Source organism: Solenopsis invicta, chromosome 10 (genome assembly GCF_016802725.1).
Source record: "Solenopsis invicta isolate M01_SB chromosome 10, UNIL_Sinv_3.0, whole genome shotgun sequence".
NCBI lineage: Eukaryota > Metazoa > Arthropoda > Insecta > Hymenoptera > Formicidae > Solenopsis > Solenopsis invicta.
This window is the reverse complement of record NC_052673.1, coordinates 11,343,786-11,369,254: the sequence shown is the minus strand read 5'-3', so window position 1 is coordinate 11,369,254 and position 25,469 is coordinate 11,343,786. Positions and strand designations below refer to the sequence as shown.

General features: G+C 36.4%; 4 protein-coding genes across 6 annotated transcripts in view; 2 read left to right on the top strand and 2 right to left on the bottom strand.

Moving 5' to 3' along the window:
* Positions 1-2,690, bottom strand: part of LOC105195472 (thrombospondin type-1 domain-containing protein 4) — a 96,404-nt gene extending 93,714 nt beyond the window's left edge. Inside the window, exon 1 of the mRNA XM_026138702.2 lies at positions 2,557-2,690. The gene's annotated coding sequence lies outside the window, so the exon portion shown is untranslated. The remainder of the gene's footprint in view (positions 1-2,556) is intronic.
* Positions 2,691-11,024: 8,334 nt separating this feature from the next.
* LOC105195475 (39S ribosomal protein L34, mitochondrial) lies at positions 11,025-12,858 on the top strand. 2 transcript variants are annotated; one of them, XM_011160886.3, is made up of 2 exons: positions 11,025-11,408; positions 12,558-12,853. In XM_011160886.3, exons 1-2 carry the CDS (start codon positions 11,247-11,249, stop codon positions 12,636-12,638), a joined length of 243 nt encoding a protein of 80 aa, XP_011159188.1. In that variant the 5' UTR covers positions 11,025-11,246; the 3' UTR covers positions 12,639-12,853. The 2 variants fall into 2 exon arrangements, with proteins under 2 accessions (XP_011159188.1, XP_011159187.1); XM_011160885.3 differs by lacking the exon at positions 11,025-11,408 and adding an exon at positions 11,911-12,068 and having other exon boundaries at positions 12,558-12,858.
* LOC105195473 (mitochondrial RNA pseudouridine synthase Rpusd4) lies at positions 12,842-15,719 on the bottom strand. The gene is made up of 4 exons (XM_011160884.3): positions 15,159-15,719; positions 14,565-14,754; positions 14,309-14,495; positions 12,842-13,597 (listed from the first exon to the last, which is right to left on the bottom strand). The coding sequence occupies exons 1-4, from the start codon at positions 15,358-15,360 to the stop codon at positions 13,085-13,087; spliced, it is 1,092 nt and encodes a 363-aa protein (XP_011159186.1). The 5' UTR covers positions 15,361-15,719; the 3' UTR covers positions 12,842-13,084.
* Positions 15,720-16,494: 775 nt separating this feature from the next.
* LOC105195476 lies at positions 16,495-25,426 on the top strand. Of its 2 annotated transcripts, none has more exons than XM_011160887.3 (3): positions 16,495-16,994; positions 24,592-24,946; positions 25,325-25,426. In XM_011160887.3, the coding sequence occupies exons 1-3, from the start codon at positions 16,973-16,975 to the stop codon at positions 25,362-25,364; spliced, it is 417 nt and encodes a 138-aa protein (XP_011159189.1). In that variant the 5' UTR covers positions 16,495-16,972; the 3' UTR covers positions 25,365-25,426. The 2 variants fall into 2 exon arrangements, with proteins under 2 accessions (XP_011159189.1, XP_011159192.1); XM_011160890.3 differs by lacking the exon at positions 16,495-16,994 and adding an exon at positions 19,923-20,119.
* The last annotated feature ends 43 nt before the right edge of the window (positions 25,427-25,469 follow it).

The following is a 25,469-nucleotide window of genomic DNA, read 5'->3' as shown; positions in this document are numbered from 1 at the left end:
TGAGCCAGTCTCTCCGGGCAATCATCGTTTTCAAGCGTCATTATGAAATTGCTTTGGCAAATGAAATGCACGGTTATGCGCGCACATACGCTCAAATTGAGATTTATTGGAAAATCGAAAATACGTTTTCCTGCCCCTCCCGCCTAGTAACGGGTCCGTCCGACGTTCCGGTGCACCGTGGGGGCTGTATCGCCCACGCGGTGCATCGACTTGCACGAGAGACGGCCGCGTGCATGCAATTACGAGCGGGCAGATTCGAGGCAGACTCGGGGAATCGTTTCGCCGAGGGTCAAAATCGCTTCGTTTTTCGCCCGCGCCTACTCTCTTTCATCATGTTTCGAAAAAAGGAGCATCGAGAACACGAGATGGGAGACAAGTGGAAACGCTCCACTGAAATCACCAACGTAAGTCACTGAGGTTCCAGAACCGTTTTCTGTTTTTATTCCTGGTGGAAAAATCTTTCCTTTTTTTTTTCAAATGGAGATTTTTGCACAACGACGATAGACATACCTGCCCACGCTATTCAAAAGATTCGTCATATAAAATGATGATATCTTTATATAAATGCTACACGAATAAAATTCCTGTAACATCTCCTCGCGCGATAATCACGATGTAGAGAGGCGAATGCGCTGCTTGCACGCTTGCACAAATCGATAATCGATCTTAGAACCCACTGCGATAGTCTCATGGCACGGTACCGATCGTCAAATCACCTTTGTGCGGCGTTATTGACTGAATCGCGCCACTGTCTACGGTGCGGCGCGGCATAGCGAGATCGAAATCTCGTGAAAGCAGGCTATCGATCGCGACGAGATAAAGGGCGACTCGCGGCCGCTTCTCATCGTCAACACATCTCGGCGGAACTCACCGGCTCCACGATCGATCGATCAAGCAGCGGGTGCCTTCAATTAGTCGGCGTAGCTAATTAATTTGACTCGATCGCAATTTACATAATTAGACACGCAGAGCGCGCCCTTCAGCTCGAAAGCGCCGTAATTGCCGCGTCGAATGCGCACGCTTATGCCGTTTGCAACTACAAATGATTACGGAGAGAGATGCTTGCTATTTCCTGCTTCTGGTAGCACGAAACTACTCGGCGAGTAGCTAAAGTACAAGTTGATTGAAACGCACGAAATCGCGCTGCATCCCGCGCGTCTATAATAAGACGGTGCGGTTAAGTTCGACGAATTGACAGAGCAATCCCTGCAAGTTATCGTTAATATTATAGCGGCACTTCCTAGAGATGCACCGTACACTTCTATTATACTAACGCAGCATAAATTTATGCAAACTGCGGATATACGCCGTGTTCTGCACGGCATTTTGGTCTTTAATCAATTGTAACTCACGATTTAAAGCGTAATCACTAGCAAAAGGGTATTCGGCATTAGAAATACAAAAATTGCACATTTTTGAGACAACGTTCCGTTAAATATTATTTAAACAAAAAGCATCATTAATATTGTCGATTTTGATAACAAATGTATATAGAGGAGAGTTTGCTGCTGTTTTAGATGCAAAGTTTAAAATTGCGGCTCGATGTTACAGTCATCTATTATTACATGTTAAACCTTTCAGCAATAACAAATTAATTTGTTATAAGCTTTTCTGTAACATGCTACAAAAGGTGTGATTTAAAAAACCGGTCGCCTAAAGCGTACCTGCAGTCTCTTAAATCGTATCGTCTTCAAAAATATTAAATTTATGAAATAAAGTAATTAAAAATATAAGAAATCATTGACTAAATACTTATTTTATTAATAATTTATCAAAAAAGCAATCAAATATTCAATAATGAATAAATAAGAAATAAAACTGGCTTGAATTTATTTTTGTAATTGACAAATTTTTGTTCATAGCAATTATTAATTTTACTATTATCACTTATCAATCTTAGTATCAATTTTTTATAATAAAATTTATACACAAATTAAGAAATTTGATAGAATATAAAAGTATCAATTTAATTTTTATAATAATTGTAAATACGTATATACAATGAATGTAAAATATTGTACAAGTCTTCTTTTATAAAAATATAACAATTCGAAATAAAATTGCGTAATTATATAATTAACAATTGTATAAGTTGATGAAAAATTTACATCAGATATACCCGATTTTTTAAAATACTGATAGCATGCACAAAACAAAATAAAACTTGTTAAATTTTTGTCCACATTACTTATTTCTTATTTAGTTTTTATTTTTGCATAAATATCGATTACATAAAATAGAAATGTAAAATATTGAATAGGTACGCTTTAAGAGGCCGGTGCGCAACTTTTCTCTAAGTCAATATTAAGTTAATGTTATCAATGACGTAAAATATCTCGAAAATTGTTAGAGTCAGAGGCGCGTGTCGTCTACTTTCTTCTTTACTCGCACGTCTATCGAGTGGAAGAAAAGGAAAGTAGAAAAAGAATGCGGAATGTCGCCAAACCAACAGATCTAATTCCCGTCATTCGTCGCTCCTGTCAACTCGTCGATTTTCATAAAATACTCCACCCCGTTTGTCACAAAGCGCGGACGTGGCGCGTTTTGAGAACTTACCCGCTGACGAAAGACGACAATTCCTACGACGTGAGCTGCCCGTTCAGAGTCAGATTTCCGCGGCCGAATTTCCACGACGTGTCTCCGAGGGCTCGGCGATCCCCCGCGACAAAGGGCAAGTCCGAAGCGTACACTTCGCGTCCGCATGGTAGAACTCGAAGAAACGTGCTCGGCTGATGCGTACCTGGAACTTTTAAAGATATACTTCCGCATAAAGAGCTTTTCACGCTGACAATGCGACGCCGTCGACACAATGAGATCGGTATACTGTGTCTGAAGGGGGCGGATGTTGCATCGTATATAAACCGCGGCATTAAAACGTCCGTAAGGCTCCGTGGAAAAATGGAGCGAGGAGGCGCGAAAGGTCGGTCGATTCATGGCGCAGTTGAATAGAGAATTGTACGGCCGTTAAATCATAAACAGAGCAGAGCACAAAATTACTCTTTGTAACACGAGCAAAAATTAATAAAAATCTCATACGTGAATAATGAAATATGCAAGATCAAGATTATGAAAGCATGACCGAAGCATTACATTGAATGAATTTATGTAAATCTCTTGAATTCTATGGATCTTTTTTTAATGGAGGAAGAAAAAGACGTAAAATATAATCGATTGTCATGTACACAGTTTGAAATACTGGTGATTAAAGAGATTTTAAAGAAAGTAAAAATAATAATTAAGTAAAATGATAATTTGATCATAAAAAAGTAATACGTGTGACGATATTTCTTTTCAGTTCAATCGATATACGAGAAAGAATATCGACAGTGCGATAAAATACATGATCTTTGAAAAGATGCATGTTGCAACCTTAATGTATTTGACGTGAAATTGAATTATAAAAAAACTGAGTGCATTAACCTCTCGCAACATCAGCCTTTCAAACATTTTTAAATTCCGTGCATCTGATTTCTCGGTATTATGGTAATTTTATTATTCGCGAAAAGAGAGAGAAATATTTAAAGAAACAAAAAAAACGCAACACATAAATTCGATGCATATCTTTCAGATTAATTCTATTTACATCTTAAAATCTCGTTTGAACGTTTCTCCTCTAGGTTTTTGAAAAAAAGAAAGTCGAGATATCGCGTAAATATTTTTACATTTCATATTCTAAGATCCTCTCGCGGACTTGGTCGGACCACAAAGCAGCCATGCTCGCAGCGTCGCAATATTTTTCAGTACCGCACATTTTTATCACCCGACTGCGAGCGCAATGAAATATCGACGACGTAACGTAAGCATGCACATAAGTTACTGCGTGTGCTCTGGCGGTAATCGCGAGCCCCGCGGTCGTACGAAGAATTATTTGACAAGTAAATCGTCGCTGAGAGACGCACGTGTCACGGTCAAGGGCCGCATCCCGGCCATTTCCAGATTCGACCGATTCGCAGTTGAGAAAAAGTAACGATTCGCTTGCGGTTTAGCCAAATATTTTCTTGCTACATTCTTCTTGCACCAAAAAAAAAATTGCGTTAAAATTTGAAACCACCGAAATACAAAATTACAAACGAATTTATAAATGTTCATTTAAAATATGTTTCACGCGTAATACAGATGATTGTATTTTGCGACATGTAGTAAAAAGAATATTATGCAAACCGATCGATAATAAGTCTGCCAGCGCTATGACACGCTCATGTTGAATCGATGGACGATTGAGCGCAATTCTATAGGATGGGAGTGCCGGTTCAGAACTCTTGCAACGGAAAAGGCACATCCTGTACCTTGTCAACTGACAGTTGAAAATATACCGGGTGCCCTGACCGAAGTACGAGAACTTTTCCCATCACTCACGTGCGTTTTTGCCGATAACGTTTTGCTCTGACTCGTCTTCACAACATTATTTCTTAGAGAGAAGAAAAAAAATTACGTTCAAATTGTGAAGCACGTTTGCGACAAAAATGATAAGAAGTTGATAAAATTTAAAATTCATTACATATTGATTGATCAAAAATTATATTTAAAAAATTATATTGCTATTCTTCTTTTACGTCATCCGTGAAAAATATATTATTTCGTTTTTCTTCGATTTCATACAGAAGAATTACATACTTTATCCCAAGTGAATCCTAATAAAAAAGTAAAGGGACCTACCCGCGCTCTTTGTTCTGCGTTAATAATAGCTGTCTTTTTCTCAGGATTCTCTATCTGAACGCTCGAATAATTAAAGAGAGAAATAATTAAAAAGGAGAAAGGTTCCCTTTGCTTCGATTATATATTTTCTGCGCAGCGCTCTCGTATATCGTTGGAAACGTTCAATATTCTAATAAAAACGTGCATTTAGTTTAGCGATAATTTGATTACTAATTATAAAATAATCAAGTGATATTTCTCAACTTGTGTACATTGAGGAAAAAATTACTAAATTTTAATAAATATTTCTTTGAATACTTTCAATGAAATATTTGCTTATAATACAGTACATAAATATTTACTCAATGAGGAAAAAGATAATTAAATCAAATTACTGATTTTTGTACTAAATAAATATTTATTTATATTTAGTAAATATTTCATTGTAAGTATTCAAACAAATATTTACTAAATGTAAATTACTGGTAATTTTTTTTCAGTATATTATCATATAAAATATTAAAAAAGTGCACTTGTGTAAAATATTAAACTATCTGTAATCATATGTAGATCGAGAAATGATTTAAGAAGATAATTTTTAACAAAATAATTCAAATAATAAATACAAATCTCACAAATTTACATATAATTCGATGTAAAATTTGAGGCATCGTCGTGCATTAAGTCAGAAAAGTCGCGAGGGTAGAATTTATTAATTTTATTTTAAGCAGCGCCGCCGATTCCACGTCGCATCGTGTTTAATCGATGTCGTAACAAGACGCGATAATATATTCGGCGATGCATATACGCGCGTTCGAGGAACGGCCGCGTGCACGTTCCACGTGACATGGCAAATAGGTCACAGCGATTCCATCACGGGCGCAGATAAAAAATTTATCCGCCCACGGGATAGCTCCGGTCCAATAGTGCCTAAGCGCGCCCTTCGAACGGCGAGCACATGTACCATTTTCCCGTGTAACCAAACCCCGATGATATCGTATTAACTCGCTCATTAAATTGATTACGTGTAGCACAGGGATAGTATCATTACGTTACACGACAATCGATCAATATCTGATAATCGTATGACGGTACTCTCGCAACTGTATGCGAGACTTGGAAAAAATGCACAGAGGAAGTTTGTCAATAGAACGATAAGTTGAATCTCAAGGCATTTATGTAAAACTCGTAATATTGAAAATTATTTGTTCCGGTAATTTTCAGACACAATGAGGGAAAAATTACTAAATTTCAATAAACATTTATTCCAATAATACTAATGAAATATTTACTAAATGTAAATATATATTTATTTAATACAAGAACCACTATTTTAGGATTTTTTCTGTCAATATATTTCTTACATAGTTGAAAAATTTGTGTTAAATTTAACATACGTATGGCGTGTCCCAAATAGTCTATTCAAATTTTTGTATTAGCACAAGACAAATTAAAGATATTAGAAGAACTCTTTAAATTAATAAGACAAATTATTAAAAAGTAACACAAGTATTGTGTACAAAATTAACACAAAACATGTAACACTTTGACATAATTTTTAAAACAAATTGTGAAAGAATATTACTTCAGTAAAATTATGATTTATAATACGTTAACACGTACATTTTATTAATTTATCTTAGAGTTTACGTTTAAAAATTATATTATTTTTATATTATTTATTCATTTACCTATAAATTATATCAATTTAACATGAAATATGCAAATTACACAATTACACGTTAAATTAACACCAAGATATATTCAACACAAAAAATTTAATAAGAACCAATTTTAATACAAAATGTTTTTTACTGCGTACTGAGAAGAAAAATATTTCCAAGCCGTCGTACGCGGTTTTTTCTTTTACTTTTTTCCAAATTATCACAAGAAAGCTTAGTATCTCTTATCCAAGCTTCTCTCAAATACCGAGTGATGTAATGTAATCGCGCATCCAAAATGTACCAAAAACGTGTCGGGACAAAGATCCCGCGTAGGCTCGAGATCAGACGACCACCGTGAAACGGTGACATCATGGATTCACGCGTGTTCGTTCGTCTGTTACACGCGACGTGTCAATGGGGTCACGGCAGTTCGATTACCGTCGAGATGGAGGCGAGATCAATCCTCCTATGGGGTAGGTCGGCACCACGGGGCGCATTCGACGGAAGAAAGAATCTCTCCGGGGGAGAAGTCGGAAGACGCGACACGAAGAAACTGAGGGAGTGGTTTTAATGCATGATCGAGACTCATTGTTGTGCTGGCTTAGCCGCGGTACTTCTACTGGACTAAACGACTACTTTTTTTCCAAGTATCTCAGATAGTATGTTGAAGAAGAAATGGGCGTTATCGTCTTTTGTCTGTTATTTAAGATTAGTGTTATATAGAAAACATTAACAGCAAATTTCATACAAGCTGCTGAACGTCGTTAATGAAAAAAAAGTATAGCATCGGCTAATTCGTTTGATTTCTAAAATGTAATTAACATAAAAAGTACTTCGATAATAAATTCATTGACTGCAATAAAATGCTATAATTTCGAGATTAGAATTTTCATGAAGTTAAGATGAGATTATTTAAATTTCAGAAGAAATTATCTTTATATAATAATTTTTTCTAAAAATATCAATCTACACAAGGCGATCGTGAATATTCGCTCATTTTATTTTTAACTAGTTTAGCTTAATTAATAGTTATCAAATTGTGTTTTTTATTCAAATTTAAAAATATACAAGATTTTCAAGTTTTATTAAAATACCCAGATTTAAACAATGTGTATTTCAACAGAATTTGAATAAAACAATTTTGATGTATTTAAAACTGCAAGATCTCTCGATTTAGCAAATTCAAACGACATTAAAATTCCAACAAATTCACACTTGGGATTAATATCGCCAATGTCTCATGTATGAACTTTTCAAAAACTAAATTGCGTCCAAAACTCCAGCAAATAAAATCAATTGAAGTTACGAACCGGCTACTCTACCCGGAGAGAATATTTTTCTCAGAATTTACTCCCAAAATCGTAGGACATTTCTAAAAATTTTACTATAATTTTAGCAAAATTTAATTACATTTTAATAAAATTTAAATAATTATTATTATATATACTGTAAATATAAAATACAACAATATAATATAGTTTGCTTAAACTAATTTTCGACCTTATCATAATTATTTTTCTATTAATAAAGCAATTGCAAATATTTATATAAGATTTCTTTTTATAAAAAATTATAAAGTTAATTTTACAAGTTAATTTTTCTCTATACAAAATCGAAAGTATATAGTATATATATATATATATCATGATAAGTTAATATTTTTTTTACAAATTAAGTTAAAGTTAATGGCTAATATTGATTATAAAATTAATTTACGTTAAAAGTTACACAACCAAAAAACTAACTCAGTTAAAAGCTAGGTTAAAATTAAATTAACTTAAATATTAATTGTGAACAGCATTATTTACATTATATTAGAATGTCGTAATTTTTTAAAGTTAGATTATTAAAAAAAAGTAACAATATAAATACTCAAATAAATTTAATATTTTTTAAATTTAAATTTATATAAAATAATGAAGAAATATTGTTTTTTATGTGGAAATGTATTCTTTTTTTATAATTTTTTTACATAAATATTTAACTTAAAAAAAATTATTAATATGTTAGAGTCTATGTTTTAAAAATAATTAGTTAAAGTTAAGAGTTAATTCATTTAAAATTAATTACGTTAAGTTAAAGAATATCAACTTTTTGCGTTTATTATTTATATTTTAACTAGTTACTATCCAACTCTGATGTACTATTTATTCGATGCAAAATTGTCCGAAAGGTAATAGAAATTATATAAAAGTATTTACAATTGCTCAATTAACATAAAAATAATCATGAAGTCGAAGATGATAAAAATATCATATTAAACGTCTATCATTCATCGATGTCAGTTCGATTAATCATTTCTTGACTGTTGTAAGTTTCATTCTAATAATTAGTAATTCTATTTATTCCGTAGCGATAATGATTCTTGTGCTCAACCGTGCGATTGGAAATTTGTAGAACGTGGGTCGTACCTTTCAGGACCGTCGTATCGAACAGCCGAGAATATCGTCCCTCGTCGCATTCTCGAGGGCTGTGTACTTCTAATACTGTTGCGACCCTCGACAGCCCATGAGGTATTGTGAACGCCAGAATGGGTCAATCAGTGAACACGGTCCTCGCTAATAGACCGATTGAAGCCAGCCAGTTTTGACAGGCACACAGAGGTCCCACCATCGAAGCGTTAAATATTTTAACGTGCTTGAATTGTATTCGAATTCGACGTCTCATTCGAAAGATTTATTTGAAACATTTATTTGACAGATATTTTCCGACAATTACATTTTAGATGAAGGAAATCGCGACAATTATTGAGATAATTTACTGGTCGCTACCATTACAGCTTCTTCCTTTTCATTTCGATCTTATCCAATATCAATAACTGGAGATGAGATTGAGAGGTTAGAAGTTTATCGAAACTTTAAAATTACGCGACATCAGTTTTAATAAACGAGAATGTTACGAGCATATTATAGAATAGATAGTATATTTTGCATACTTTTACGACGCAGATTTTCGCAATGGCTCCATTATTTAGTCAATCGGAATATTTGGCGGTAATCAAAATCATAAAGCTACAATTCTCATTGTGAGAGTGCGCCACGCAACAGACGCGAAGAAGCACGAGCAGAGAGAAGCCTGAGAGCGACTACGTATATGGAGACCGTTACGGCAATTTAACTGCCATCTGTACAACGTGGACATACACTACGATGCACGTCACCCGCGACTACTGACACACTTGACGAAGAGAGCGTCGAGCGTACTGGCATCATCAACTTCGAATTTTTCCTACCCTAACGACTTTCGCGCGATTCATTGATTCGTCTTGTCGCGATTTATGCGAGCGCAATCGGGACGAGATGCAAATACAGAAATGGGAGGGGGTTGGGGGCGAACAAACAATAGATGCAACAAAGAATTGACTCACCGTTCGCCCGGTTCGCCGCTGGTCGCTCCGTCCAGCTCCATCTCTGCCGTAGATGTCGAACGTTTGAGAGCCAAGAGCCTCCTCATGATGATGCGTCTTGATTCACGCTTGGCACGATACGCGCGATACTTCGCTTTCGACAGTCCTGGTACTCACGCTCATCGAAAACTCGAGATACGGTGTAACGGAGAAAACGCGATTGAACGCGCGACGCGATCGACCTTCTTGCGCCGTCCCGACTGAGCGATCGTTGCCATTTATGATGCCGGCCGCGGCGGCTGCACACTCAACGGAGATAAACATACTCGTGGAAACACGACCGAGAGCGAATCGTGGTCACACGACGTAAAACGTAAACACGATCGCGATACTTCGTTGGACGCTTCCGAAAGTTATAAACGTTCGCCGTGTTTATTGTTCTCACCTTTCGTTCTCACTCGACTTCGACAAACCGACGAAGTGGCCGAGAGATACAAGCATCGCCAACTTCGTACCGAGTACCGACGCCGTGCGGATACGACGCAAGTCAAATCAAAAGCCGAACTGAGGCTGCCCGTGCATCGGAAGTACGCGGGATTATATACACTCGCGACACGCTTGCAACGACAACAGCAAGCATGTAAATCTCGCGAGATGGAAACGCAATTAAACGCATGCCGAAGCGTCACTACACTCCGTTATTTGATTAGACGTAATCCGTCATGTAAATCGAGAGCGCGATCTACCAACTCCGCGCGCGAAAGCGCCATATCCGAACTACGGCAAGCGTTCAAAAACTTCGGTCGCTCATCGAGCGGTAAACGAACGTGATTGGTCAGATTCGCCGATGAGAACTGGTGAAAGGCAATCACGTTCAATCTCTCAACGCGTAAGCTAGCCGCTTGTCGTCACGATCGTTGTATCAAATAATCAGTACGCGTTTGAATTTTATTGCCTTTCTGAGTGAAATAATCGTTGCTCGTTAAGCAAAAATTACGACGAAACATTAATTTAGAATTTTGATATTTTCCTCAGAAGATGCGAAACACGAAAGAGGTCCTAAACGCGACACGACTGAACACGACTTCGCACCACGCATCGAATCCGACTGACGACGAATGTTGGCACGAACGCCCGACATTTCACTTCGCCTTCGATGCACTCCACGGCTCTCTGGAAACACTCGCTTGCATCAAAAACTTGTACGGGACGACGAGGATGCGAGTTGAAATGCGCCACGACGCGCCGCGACCTTCCGCCGTGCTCCCTAACCGATCGACTGCTGCTACTGCGTAGCGGCGACGGTAGTGACGCAGCGGCGCGCAGGCGCGTCACGTGGCCACGCGCCAGTCACGCCGCTACGCAGTGGCCGGCAGTGGCAGCAATCGGTCGGTTAGGCGGGACGACGGAAGATCACGGCGCGTAGTAGCGCATTTCAACTCGCATCCTCGTCGTCCCGTACGAGTTTTTGACACGATGAGTGTTTCAAGAAAGCTGTGGAGCAGCTGAAATGCAAGTGAAATGTCGGACGTTCGTGCCAATATTCATATCGTCAGTCGAATACGATACGTGGTGTGAATTAAGTCGTGTCGCGTTTAATTATGTTTTGCATTTTTTCCGTTGCTTCGTATCCCGAATTTCCAACAAGCGTGAATACTGGAAGTGTTTTAAGAGTGCCGAAAATAAAGAGTCGTGTCAAGTGTGAATCAAAACGAATCGTCACGAGAAAGATCTTGAATTTCGAAACAGCGAAAGTTCGAAAGGTTGCAACATATTTTCTTCAATGGTTTTTAGAATGTAGACTTGCTCATCGATCGGTGAACGTAATTGGTTGAATTCACAAGTAAAAATTAATTACGTTCGCAGTTTGATAAGCAAGTCTACATTCCAAAAACCATCGAAGAAAATGTGTTGCAACTTTTTAGCTCATGACTGTATAATGTACGACGAATCAGTCAGATCCAAATTCATAGACGTATCTCAGATCTCAAATCTGTCTTTGTCTCGCGTATAATAACGTAGCAAGTAAGACAAAGATATAATTTGAGATACGTCTATGAATTCGGATCTCAGTCGCTCGAACGCGGTTAGGACAAAAATGATTTGAAGTACCTAGCAGTAATAATTTCATTAATTTTATAATGATAAAAATAGCTATCAGTCTTGCTAGAAAATACAAGAGTTTAATTAATCACAGACTGATTTTTCCATCTGCATTGTAAATGACATTTTAGCAATATGGGCCAGCCATAACGAATGCTCTGTAGCGTTTGAAGCGCCAACTAGACTGCAGTCTCAGAACTATGATTTTATTGTTGCGCAAATTTGCGGGTATCTAACCTTAAATCTATATCGTAAATATATTGTAGGCAATGTGAAAACATGTTCGGCAAATTAATTTCGGGCTTATTTCAATCCTTGCCGTAAATATCAAATTTTGTTTCTATTCTCGATTTATAGTTAATATTTATTGTGATGCGTATTCTATTGTCAACCACATTAGCTCTGTCAAGTATCAATTAGTTTTCACACAAATTACATTAGTTTGTGATAAAAAAAATAAAAATAAAATATGAAATTGAATTATAATATTAAATGAAAAATGATACAAGTAAAATTTCGGACTTGTCTTTATTTTTGCTAAATGTACTTTTTCTAATGTATATATTGCATATTATACATATATTAATTGTTAACAATCATCTTAAGATGGTTATAATGACATGAATATTATAAGGAATATCAATAAGGATTAAGTTTATTTTGTTTGATAATTGTATTTTTGATATTAAAGAAATGTAAAATTTTTATTTTTTTAATTATATCTGCTATTTGCAAAATATACAACAATGCACAGGAAGTAAAATAAAATATAAATACATTACCATCATATTTTATTAATGTATTTACAGACGGGCCTCAAATCAACTTTCATCGACATCTGTGACAGTGACACCTGTGATATGGAGCCCATGGAATTTAACATTTATTAGAAACAGGATGCGATATCACTTTCCTCATCCCAGTGAGACAAAACGCATAAAGAAGCATGGCTGGTTTGCAAGACTGGCAACACCAAGTGGTAGAAGAATTCTCCAAAGAAGAATCTTAAAGGGCAAACATGTGCTGTCTCATTAATCATTACTGTGTTAGCCATCTGACTGATCAAATGTGCAAAGATACTAAGAAATAAATATTATCAATTTAATTAAAGTTTTTATTACAATTTTATTACAATTACAATATTCTTATACCCATTTGTATCAATGTAGCTTAACTTAAAACTCAATTTAATGTTTTTTTTTTAATTCTAACTTAAAACTAGAAAAAGGTTTTTAGAACCAGAAAAAAGTAAGTTAAATCGAGTTTAAAATTGAGTTACATTAATGCCAATGAGCCTTAGTGAGAAATGCATTTGAGTTAATTGCTATCATATATGTTACACATAAGCTAACTCTCCTTCTTTATCCACAGTTTTCACTTCGTTTGATATCTTGAACTTAAGTTGCTTACAGGTCCAATCAAACCATTCCGTCAAGGGTGCTTCTATTATTAAATCTTTCTTCTCTTTGCCATAAACCAAGTGCACACTTTTCAAGTGTATATGTGCTGGAATAATCTCTTGTTGTTTTGGCGTTATGTCTAGTAGTTTTAGCAGTTCTTGATTTAACTTTGGTAAGTCCCAACAGGAATCGGAGAATGGATCGACTCTTAGCCATGTACCCATAATCTCCTGAACTCGCGATCCGTGAATATTATCTCCAAGAATCGGAGCATATAGCATAGTAGAAGCAAACAACCTGATACCATTCCACTTTCTCGAGGATGCTATAATTTCTATTAGGGAACTTAAATTATGCGTCGAATTGGAGATGACTTTGTAATCTATGTTCATTATCTTGGTTTCGTTCCTTTTCACTGAATTATTGCTCCAAGAAGTCACAATAACAGGCTGAAATGTGTGTATAGTTATTTTAACGAACATGAATTACTTTATACATAGAAAACACATGTACAAATACCCCTCTACTTACAAGATTTCATAAGATTTTTCATACTGGTCGTAAATCAAATAAAAATACAGGATTTTGATCTCAACAACTTTGATTAAAATAAAAAAAAAATAGCTGATTAAATTTATGAATTGCTAGCTTCAAAATATAAACTGTTCATCTCTAGTACAATTTTTAAAATTATTTTAATTAAAAAGTTATTTAATTATTAATTGAAATTATATTTTATATAAATTATAATTTACAGAAAATAAACAAAAAAAAATAATATCAGTTTTAAGTTTTTTAGTTGACAATTTATAATTGACTAATTTTTTATAAATCGAAATTGATGAGACCGATCGTAAGTATGCTAAACTTTCGCGATGTACATTATTTAAACTGACATACCAGTGCTAAAAATGATTATAGACTTCAGTTTAAATTTCAATTTTTTGTTTATATTTTAAGGATATAATTCTTAATATATTATTTAATATATATTTAATATATGATTAATAAACTAATATTTAAAAATAGATTAACTTCAACAAGTAATTAAAAAACAAATCCATGTCGACCGCGCATACCAGACATGTTTGAAAATTCATAAATCAAAATACTTGTGAGTAGAAGTTACTTATATCTTTTTATCTCCTAGAAACATATACCTTTTTATCTCCTAAAACAGATGTTTTTAAAATCATTGCTAGATGATACTTTCCTTTGATCTCGTTGGGAACTCGGCTCGTGATTGCCCAATATTTTCTATATTTGCCATAAGTTCGGTTTCTTGCAATTGCTAACTGCTGACACACTTGGTCATTAATTCCAAAAACATATACGCCAGACATATATCTATAAAAAAGAGCAATTTGTAGTAAAATTAATCATGTTTTAAAGAGAATGGATATTGAAGTGATATACTTTTCTGCTCCTAAGCATGGTATTAAAATTGGTACGTCTAATTCCTTCGCAAGATACGGCAAAGTATCTTCTACAGCATAATCCACAGCTCCTACAATCTTGTGATTTAACTGCATGCGGTGATTATTTAAATTTGGTTTTCTATTAGCTATAGATATACCATAGGGTTTGTTTATTGCAATTATTCCATCTGTAAAATGATATTTGCACATTAATACTGATTAGATCACTTTTATCAATAAAATATAAATATAGATGTATTTTTTAAAAATATGATGTTACATGCTTCTTTTAATACAACTCAAAATTTCTTGTTATAAATAATAAAATTCTTGTATATAAATCAAGAAAAAAATCAGTTTTAATAATAAAACTGCCATGCTAAAATCGTCTACTCAAGTAGAATAACTGTTTAAATTACAATTCTAATGGTCATTGCAAATAAACATCCTAATTATAATGTTGACATTAAAAAGCAAGCGTTATTAACTTTCAAGAAATGCAATAATAAATTCATTAATTTTATGATAAAAATAGCTATCAATCTTGCTGAAAATACGAGAGTTTAATTAATCATAGACTGATTTTTTTCACCTGCATTGTAAATGACATTTTTCAGCAAATCATCAGTAAACTCTTTCTCAGATTTCCATGGGTGAATTCCCCAGTACGGATGGACCACCTTCTCCGCCGTTGTGTAATTTTCTTTGGTGGAGTACTTTCTGTAGCACGTGCGAAACGTCGCCGCGAACTCGCTGGTTCGCAAGCTTCTGAATACCGTCATCGCGCCCTTCATTTTTTTACAAATTTAATCGCTTTATGAATGTGCCCACCTATCCTCGGCAGAAATGCACGGAGTTGTTCTTTTCAATTTGAGGTTAAACTCGGCGCTACCGCACGTGATAACCGAAGAAACGAGGTGACATCGACTTAATTTAAACGATCGCTTCGATCATTTAAAAACGATTAAAAATATTTTCAGTTAGCATTTATTTTCGGTAAATTAGATAAAAGCGTAACATCCCGTTTGCAGAATTCAGCGATTATTTAACTGTGCACACGATCAGCATCAACATTGTCGCGGCGTGAATCAAAAAGATATGAAAAAGAATGTACTGGCGCAAGATGTTTAATTTTTTCATTTTTTTTATAATTATTCAACTATTCAGCTACAAAAAAATCTTTATATTTTCGTGCACATGACAAATAAGTGAAAAACATTTTAATTAATTTTTTTTTTTTTAATATATATACACTCAGTAAACGGAAATGGATATTAGAAATCCGATAGACACGTTGTGCCACATTGTACAAATATTGCACAATAACGGCGTTAATATAAATTGACGTAAATTTTACAATATTGTGTTAATTGAGATGATACGTTATAACGCAAGAATTTTATCGAAATAAAATTTCTAATTAAATTTGTCAAAAATTAGACAAATCAATCTAAGTTTAAGGTATAAATATATATTTTACAATTATTTAAAAAATGATTTTGATTCGCTTTATTAAAAATTTTACTGACATTTTTTTATTACAAAATATCTTTGAATTGGCTTCATACGGAATTCCAAATTCTTTTACACAAAAAGTACGCAGAAAAAAGAAGCGCGATTTCGTGCTAGTGACGAAAAAACAATTTTTTAACGTAAAAATTTTTAAACATCCAAAAAATTAGCTGGAAATGATGCCTTCATTGTTGCTTTTATTTTTGTGCGTAGTTCTATAAAGCCAGTTCAAAGATATTTTCTAATATAAGAAAAAATTAAATATCTCCGTTTGATTGACGAGTAGGTAAACAGGGAAAATCCATAGCCGACCGTCAATAACACGACGATCATTTACCGACGAATAATATACAGTGCGGGATATTATTATCGCGAGAACCAAGCCACGTTCGCGGCGCTCGCGCAGGGGGGGCACCCACGGCTGTATTCAGGCAGTAGCCATCGCATAGCGAGTGTGATTCATATTATCGTTGATTATCGTTCTCGATCCAGTGTCGGTGTCAGCACACTTACGTCTTTCTCGCGTATTCATTTCAGTTCCAATTCGATCGAGAGCCGCCGATCTTCCACGATTCCGCGAACACGATCAGCAGCGTAAATCTTCGCTCTAGTTCACGGCGCCAGGAGGCAACCAGAAGAACCGACGACGTAGAAAGCACACCAGAAGGCCGGCTCTATCCTTATCTCTTCCTCGCTCTCCCTTTCTCGCGCGGAGCGAGCCATTTCGCAAGCTCTCGAAAGCCTCCGTTGCGATCTGCTTGCAAGCGCGGACCCCTCACGTATCGGGTTGCACCCGGACAGGAAGGGCGACCCGTCTCTCTCGAATCTCGGCTCACACGAGCGGAGGATTTTCACGCTAGAAAGCGGCCGTCCAGCAGGGCGATACCATCTTATATGACTTTACTTCGACAACGAGGTAAGTTGCATTGTCTTTCGCTCATCTCAAGTCTCAGCGGGTCCAGAGAGATTCGCCGGACTTGATCACGGCGATCCGATTGACATCGATTTCGCCTCGATCGCGTCGATCGAATCGCCAATCGTTCATTTTTTTTCTCGCGATGCCATAACCTCTCTCTGACCATGTTGCTCGCTCGTTCGCTCGCTCGCTCGCTCGCTAATTTTAGCAACCAGCCATTTTGGACACACGGCACGACGAGGGTATGCATGCGTGCATGCGTGCGTACGTGCGTGCGTGCGAACGAGCGAGCTGCGGACCCCTCACTCTCCTGCGGAAATGAGCATATGTCCCTCTCCCCTTCGTTCGATGCAACGACGACGACTCGTGTGCGTGTCACCCAGCGCGTCATCACCGGCGAAGGAAACGGAACCTCCTCTCTAAAGCCGGTGGAGACCCAGCGCTCTGGGAGACTTGGGTCCGCGTTTTCCGCGGATTTACCATTTTCAGATCTGCACTCTTTAAACTCCCGGACCCAAAATAGATATAAAAATAAGCATGCCTAACGCAAGCGTGCTCCCTCCCCTTCCCTCGCTTCTATGGAAAATTCCGTGCACATGGAGAAAAACTCGAACATGAGGAGCATGTGTCCTTGTTCTGAATTTTACAAAATTACTTTTGCAGTTACTGTGCATTTCGGAACAATCATTTCATTTCAATCTTATTTGTCGGAGTAATGATCGTAACGTCCTCGCTCACGTAAGAGGACGGATGTCAACGTTGTCTGGAAACTGGAACATAGGGAGTGCGAAAAGGACCGTTTAGGCCTGTCAGTAGGACTGGAGATGAAAGTGGGCAAATGGAACTGAACAAATGGGTCTCTTTATTTGCCATAAATATATTTTTAGACAACTTGCGTTTTTCTATGCAGCTGTACAATTTGATAGTGTCCCTATTTGGTCCCCTGTACCCTCTGCATTGAGAATGAGATAGATGCATGGGAGGGAGGAAAGAAGCAATGTGTGTAGGAAGTGCAGTGAAAACAAGCGAGTCTATTTTAGCGAGCACTTCTCCAACTAGCCCATTGCATCTGCATTCTGATGCGTATCCGTGGCCGTAATAAGGAATTTATTTCTCTCCCTTTTGTAATGGGAGAACGAGCAATAATCTGTTCTACTAGCAGGAACTGCCGAGCATTTGACAGATAGCATTAACACTCTTGATATTTTGCAGTCGTATGCATAGAAAGGTTTGTTTAGTCAGCTGTATTATTATTGGATGTACCTATTCATTGCAAATAATTGTCATATTACGTATTTCTCTTCAAGAGTTTTTGAAATGGCGAGCCATTTATAATGTGATATTAGAAGTGACATTAGAAGTTTATTGACCGCTTAATCTTTTTGGGTTTCAAATTGATAAAGTTTACATATATTCATGAATATATATTATTCTGTTTGTTTTTTAAGTCTGTGATTGAAATTCAATACATTTTTTTTTAAGAAGGTTCTTCTAGTCTTTCACAAAATACAAGAACTTGATCAAATTTTAAGAATAAGTTTATAATTAATATGTATGCATTTTTTAAATTTTTTCAAAGAACTTGGTCAAATTTTAAGAATAAGTTTGTGATTAACATATAGATGGTCCTGAGCTTTTTCAAAATTTTTTGATCTTATAGTTTTCTTTAAACTCAAAATATAACTTTTTAAAATAGCATTGAGTTTCATGGCAAAGAGAATTTAAAGTAATTTAATCGCAAACACAATATAAGAATTCTTCTTAAAACTAATTTAAGTACATGAATATATAAGAAAGAATATAGAGTTTAAAGAACATTTTGAAATTAAATCAAAATTTTATCGTACCATTCTTTAGCATAAAATGTTCATGAATTATACAATTTTTTTCTTTAAATATGAATTGAATTTATTTACCTTCAGCATATTTTTCTTTAAACATATTGTAACAAAAAAATATGACAATGAATACTTATTACATCATCACTATAAACAACTCTTTTCAATTTTCTTCATTAATGTTCATGAATATTACAAAGCAAATGTTTTTAAATTATCACTTTTTATTGTTTAAATTTATGTTATTCATTATTTTAAATATACTAATGTCAAAAGCTCCGTTGTTTAAAAGATACATACACAAATGAAAAGTCATATGACTCCCTTCCACTTTTTTTAATTAGCAGAACTTCCTTAAAAAGTTCATACTTATGCAAAGACTTTCGAGAAGGCTGCTTTGTCTTTTAGTTCATTATTATTGATTATTTTCGTAATTCCCAGCACGGTATTAGTTATAAAATTATGTATACTTTAAGATAATTAAATGACCCATAGAATTAACTTCTTGCTTTAACTGCCGTTTTAATTAGCCGAAGATAAGTGTAAGGGCGGAACGTAATGTTTGTTCCGACATTTACATATTTATTATTTTATAATATTGCACAAAATGCTTTTTTTAAATTATAATTATCCGTACGAATACATTCGAAATGTACGAACTTGTAAAAAAAAGTAACGAACGAACATCTCGCGTGATGTTTGTCTCATTCCCAACTGCTGTGTCATCTAATAACTATATTGACCGTCAATAGCGATCATGATTTATATTATGAAGCTAATGGTACAATACGTGTGTAATTAATAGGACTGTATCTTCGCTTTATTAACGTCGATATAGCGACAATGCTGATTGATCTTTCTATCAAGCTTTTACGCCGATAAAAATTCAATTCGAATTTATAAAAAAATTTAATTTATCTGTTACACAGTATCTCACTTTTTTTCCCCCAATACATTTCCAGTAAGGCTTCCGATAGCGATTTTAATTCGAAAGGCATCCGGTATGTGTTGCGATTAGATTACAGTTGTAAGATATACTGTAAATACGTCGATAAAATTGCAGATAATTACATTCTTTCGGTTGCGATTTTCTACTCCGTGTTGTTCAACTTCATCACGATCAGTAACAACCCGCAGACTCGCCGTGTTTGTAAATATTATACGTCCCTATCGAGGCAATATCAACTTCCTCGAGTGTACGCAGTGTCGAACATCAGTCTGCGGAGTTCGGGGCTCTCGGTAGTTTCGAAAGGTTCGCTTCGAAAAAAAAGGCATTGATGTTATCAGGTACTATTTATATTTTTTACATGTCTGAAAAAAATAATACAAGAAATCGTATATAGATAATCTTGATTAAACGAGATCGATTAAAAACAAAAATAATTAAAAATTGAAGCTTCATAAGATCGGGGGAAAAAAACAATACGAATAGTCGTAACGATAAGTTACGAAATTGTGGAAGATTTCCAAACGTTTTGTTTACTTTTGCAATTCGTATTCTGGAAAACGTCTGTCTTCGAAGTTTCGAGAAATGCGAGAACAATTGCATCAGACGGGATTAATTCGAAATCTTTCTTTGTCCGCGCGTGACTGGCGAGTGTGTTTTTTTGTGTTTATCTAGCCAAGACGGCCTGCTACTTTGACCCTTAAGTATGCATGATTCTCGATAACGATGCAAAATAATACCGCTTTATCAGGCGGCAGAGGTTCTCAATCGTCGTCTTCTCGCGTAGAATTTTCGTATCGTGAAAGATATTTCTCCAAGATTTATCTCATTGCCGAAAAGATCCTCTGCAATTCGAAGGAGGTGCGCACTCGAACGTGTAACGTATTATCTTCGAAAATAAACATCATTTTGTGGCACGTTATGTTGGAATGTGCATGCGTGCGGCTTGAACACAACGATGAGGTAACATTACGAGTTTCGTGCTCTCTCACTTTCTCCGAATTCGAATCGCGAGCAAAGACAAGTGTGCCAGAACGAGTTTCGCTCGTGGAGGAAAGTACTTGTTTATTGAGGATCGTCGGGCCGATAATTGCGGGCGCGACGAGAACGTCGCGCGCTTCTGAACGGAGAACTCCTAAACGGAGTTGTTGTTTAATTGTTAAAACTGGCCGCGATGATCTATTTACGTATCGGTATACATTGTATCGGCTTTACGTTTAACGCGCACATAAATCTTTCGCGATGAGGAATAGCAAGTTCTCTTTCGAGGTATTTAAACACCGGCTAAGGCTCATTGAATAAAAGAACTATATGAGTGCAAATATATGTTAAAACGTGCTGGTTTTGGAATTTGCCGAATCCAGAGTTGGACTTCGTGTTAATTAGACCTCCGTATAAATTCATATGAAGAATCTGTTTTGTATTCAAATACAGAAATAAGAACAATGTTTAATTGTCAACGTTGGACTATTAATTTTTGCGATTAACCATGCTCAAAATGGTGCTTCATCCCTACCATCTTGAGTATTTCAAATTTGTTCGCTTTTTTATCTATTTAAAATTGGGATTTTAACTATGGCCGTCTCAATAAGGATCTTCCACATCTACGTTCATATTACTACACCAAAATATGAGTGTGTACTATGAACATCCCAATAGTTTAAAAAATCTGTTAAAATTTACAAGCATACTTTCAGCTTTCTAGAACAAATGTTGAAACTTTAGAAAATATAATTTAATAACTGAAGTAATCATAAGTTGGATAATAGTGGGGAATCGGTCGGACGAAATACTCAGAATAATAGGGAAAGGATCAAATATTTTTCTTAATTCTGTTTATGAAGCAGTGAATAGTTAATTTTATGATCTCATTTTTAATAACATTGTTATTAAAAATAACATTAAAGATATTATTAAAAATAACATTTTATAATCTCATTTTTAATAACGTTATTATTAAAAATGAGGTTATAAAATTAACTGTTCACTGCTTCATATCGCGAGAGGCACTTGATTTAATCAGACGCCCGGTATAATCAGACAGAACCGTAAAACGGATGCTCAATCCATGACCAATCCATGACGCAACCTGGACCTGGATCAACCCACCCCGACCTATCTCAATAGGTTTCTTTCTCTAGATCTGATGCGCTATTCGCTGATTAGGATCTCGACCAACCGCTAGGAAATTTCGACATTAACCTGATACCATGTTCAAAGCGGTATCTCATCCCTACCATCCTGAGTATATCGAATCTGTTCTTTTTTCTTTTCATCTATTTAAAATGATTCAAAAAATCGCTAAAAATTCACAAATATACTTTCAATTTTCTAGAACAAATATTGAAATTTCACTTTAGAAAATAATCAAAGGTAGTAATTTAATAATCGAAGCAATCAAAAAAACTTATGCGAACAAAAATTGGTCGGATACGAAATAGCCAGGGTAGTAGGGAAAGGGTTAACATAAATTTCGTAACACGGGATTAATTTAATCTCACAGATACACGCACCAACAATATTAACATCACAATATGTTAAAGAAGAGTTCTCAATTACGAGCCGGCTTCAGCCGGCTAATCACTCGAGAGTAGTACTCTACTAGCGTAGAGTGACCTTGCCCGAAGGCTGCTCTCTCCTTAGAAGAAGCGACGTTGGCGTCCGGATCGGCGTCGTCGTCGGCGTCGTCCGATCAATATACACGGTGGCGGCGAAAGGACGCGTGCGCGCCGCCGGGTAGGCCGACCCAGGGTCCCCGAGAGCCGTCAGACTACGAAGAGACGAGTAACCACTCTAGTTGCGCTAGCGAGAGGCCGACCTCCTCAGCTCTCTCACACTCTCTCTCTGTCTCGCGAACTGACTACCCCCTGCGCGAGAATCGATTCTCTCTCCGGCAACGCGACAGACCTGCTCTACTTTTTCCACTCTTTCTCTCTCTCTTTCTATCTTTCTCTGCCTACGAGTCTCGTCCTTTTTCGACGTATCTCTCTCTGCTCACGAGGGTGCTGTTGGCGAAGAGGAAGAAGTCTGGATACACCTGGTGATCAACGACAGCAGCCGCGTCACCATCGCAAATCACGACTTATGCGTCTGTACCGAGCAGGTAACCCTCCCGTTTCCGGTGCACGCACTTCCACGAGGGAATCGCTCCCCTTTGAGCGATCGTCACCTCGCGATTGGGTTAACCGAGATTTGCTATTAGATTATCGCTGCGTAAGTTCCGTCACTAAGGAACGGGAAGGTGAAAGTTCTGCGGCCCCATGCGTGAGCCAAATAGCGAATTTGAGAGCGATGTACGTTCTCTGAAAGCAAAAAAAATCCTATTGTCAAATCGCGAGGGTAGCACCTGAATTATCATTCCGATTAATTCTCGCGGCCCATCTTTAGAAAAGTACGGTACTCTTGTCCAAGGACGGATGTATAATTTAGCATCTAATTTAGCCTCAGTCTCAGGAGTGGCTGCTATGTCTTTGGTACGCCTTGAGGCGTCTTAACAGTAGCTACGAATGCGCCGCTTATAGCACGGTAAATGGAGCGCAAGGATCAATATTAATAACGCACAGTTATTGTAAACAACGGGCACCGGCTGCAATCGGGTGCAGAATTACACGCTACTTACATACTACGATTGAAACACGAGTCCTTGCGAATCCCCTTCTCGGATATCTCGGATACTAAATCAATATAGAGCATGCACCTCACGGAAAGCACTGTTCTTTACAGTATTATAAGTTAATTTAATTATTTGTAACAACTGTAAATCTCCATGTACAGACCGGTTTTGCGAATAAGAGACAATTCTTCGCTCCGATCTCACGTGTCTATGAACAATTTGTTATTACGAAAAATTATTTATCTTATTGTCATTGTGGCGAATATGATCATTGCAAAAACGCAAACAGATTAGATCGATCGAATGAACAACATTACAATCCAGAGAAATGGAGTTATATCGCAAACATATGTTTCGCGTCTGACAGCAGCTCTACCCCCTTCATTTATTATTACTTACGAGCGGTCGTACTTGAAGCGAATCTTCATCTATTGCGACTGCATTTGTTCGATTATCGAGAGAGATCACATTTGCTGGTCGTAAACTCGTTTTTGCAACTTCAAGAACGTTCAGTCCGAGCTTAGCGATCATCGCTATCATGTTCCTAATACGGTTTCTCCCACACGAAAATCATCCGGATGATCGTTAGCATCATAATCAGATGAAAACGTACGCCGGTCCGATGATCGTCCATGCCTGAAAATTGTCCTGAATTTCATCCTCATGGTTTTACATTGCTCGTGAATGCTTTTAGCAGGCCACTAACTCGCATGGATAAGAGCAGTCCGCAAGATTCGCCTATCTCCCTTCACATCCGGGATACATCCTCAATCCTGCAATTGAAATGATCTCTATCAGATTGAGGTTAAAGGGAAATACAATAAGAATACAAATAATATCTTAATTGAAGCTGAGCAAATGCACTCTAAGCAAATACAAACGTTTTTGTTTCAAATAATGATTTTTCTGTTATAATTCTATTTTTCTCTGTAAAATTTAATATCTAATTAAATTTCGTTACATTAAAATATATTTAAACTATTATTTCAGATAAATCCTTTTAATTTCTTTAAATCTAAACTTGAAACAAAAAGATTTTTCCTAATTTTTTCTTTTCTTTAAATATACCTCAAATACAATAGAATATATCTAATTTATTTTATATCTACTTTATCAAAAATTACAGAAATTGTAATCCAACAAAAAATCGAGGGTGAATTGATCATGATAGCTTCAAGATTGTCTTGTTTTTCTTTGCAGAAACATCCAGGATATCATCCAGAGGGAAAGGATCGGAGTGTAGCAAAGGCGGCGGCGACAGTAGAACACTATTATCTGACTGGCGATCATCAAACGGCAACACCATCACCACCCACGACCGTTTGTTTTCGTGCGACGAGTTAACGTCGACGTCACCAACCTGGTACCATAGATTGCCAGGCTTTCTTAAGGCGACCAGCGACGGACAGGCAGCGTGTATGATCATTGAGGACTACCCCCCTACCCCGCCCGCCACCGCCAAACCGAGGCAACACCCGAGGCATCAAGATACCACCCAACGATTCCTAAACCTTCACCTGGTCCTGCCCAAGCACAGGACCTCAAAATTTTCCAGGTTTGTGAATCAGTCTAGTGTCAATTTTGTTATTTTAAAGTTTGTTGAGAAAATTGATATTGTCTTTAAAAGTGTGCTGTAACTCGTGTTCAATTCTGGAATTCTAAAGGTGCGTTGTATCTAACGCTTGCAAGTATTATTTAACCTTGTTTAATATTTGATAAACGACAAGTATGACATGATTCCAAGAGAACTGCGAGCGTTAAGCAAAACACATTCTAAGAAAAACTTGGATATTGAAAAAAAAATCATATTTATTAAAACAAACTTGTTACAAAGTGTCAAACGATTTATTTCAATTTAATTAGTGATTAAAGTCAAATTAATACTTATTTGAGTTATTACAATATTAAAGGCAAATTTTTTTCCTTTTTACAGTAATAGGCATCGGAAGCTACAGCCATTCAGAGAAACGTGACTGGCGTCAGCGGGTAGCGGCGCGGCACGCCTTACCGCTAAAAAGGACTACAATCCTGAAAAGAAGAAGAACCACCCTGACTCGACACGCTGCTGTTACGAGCTA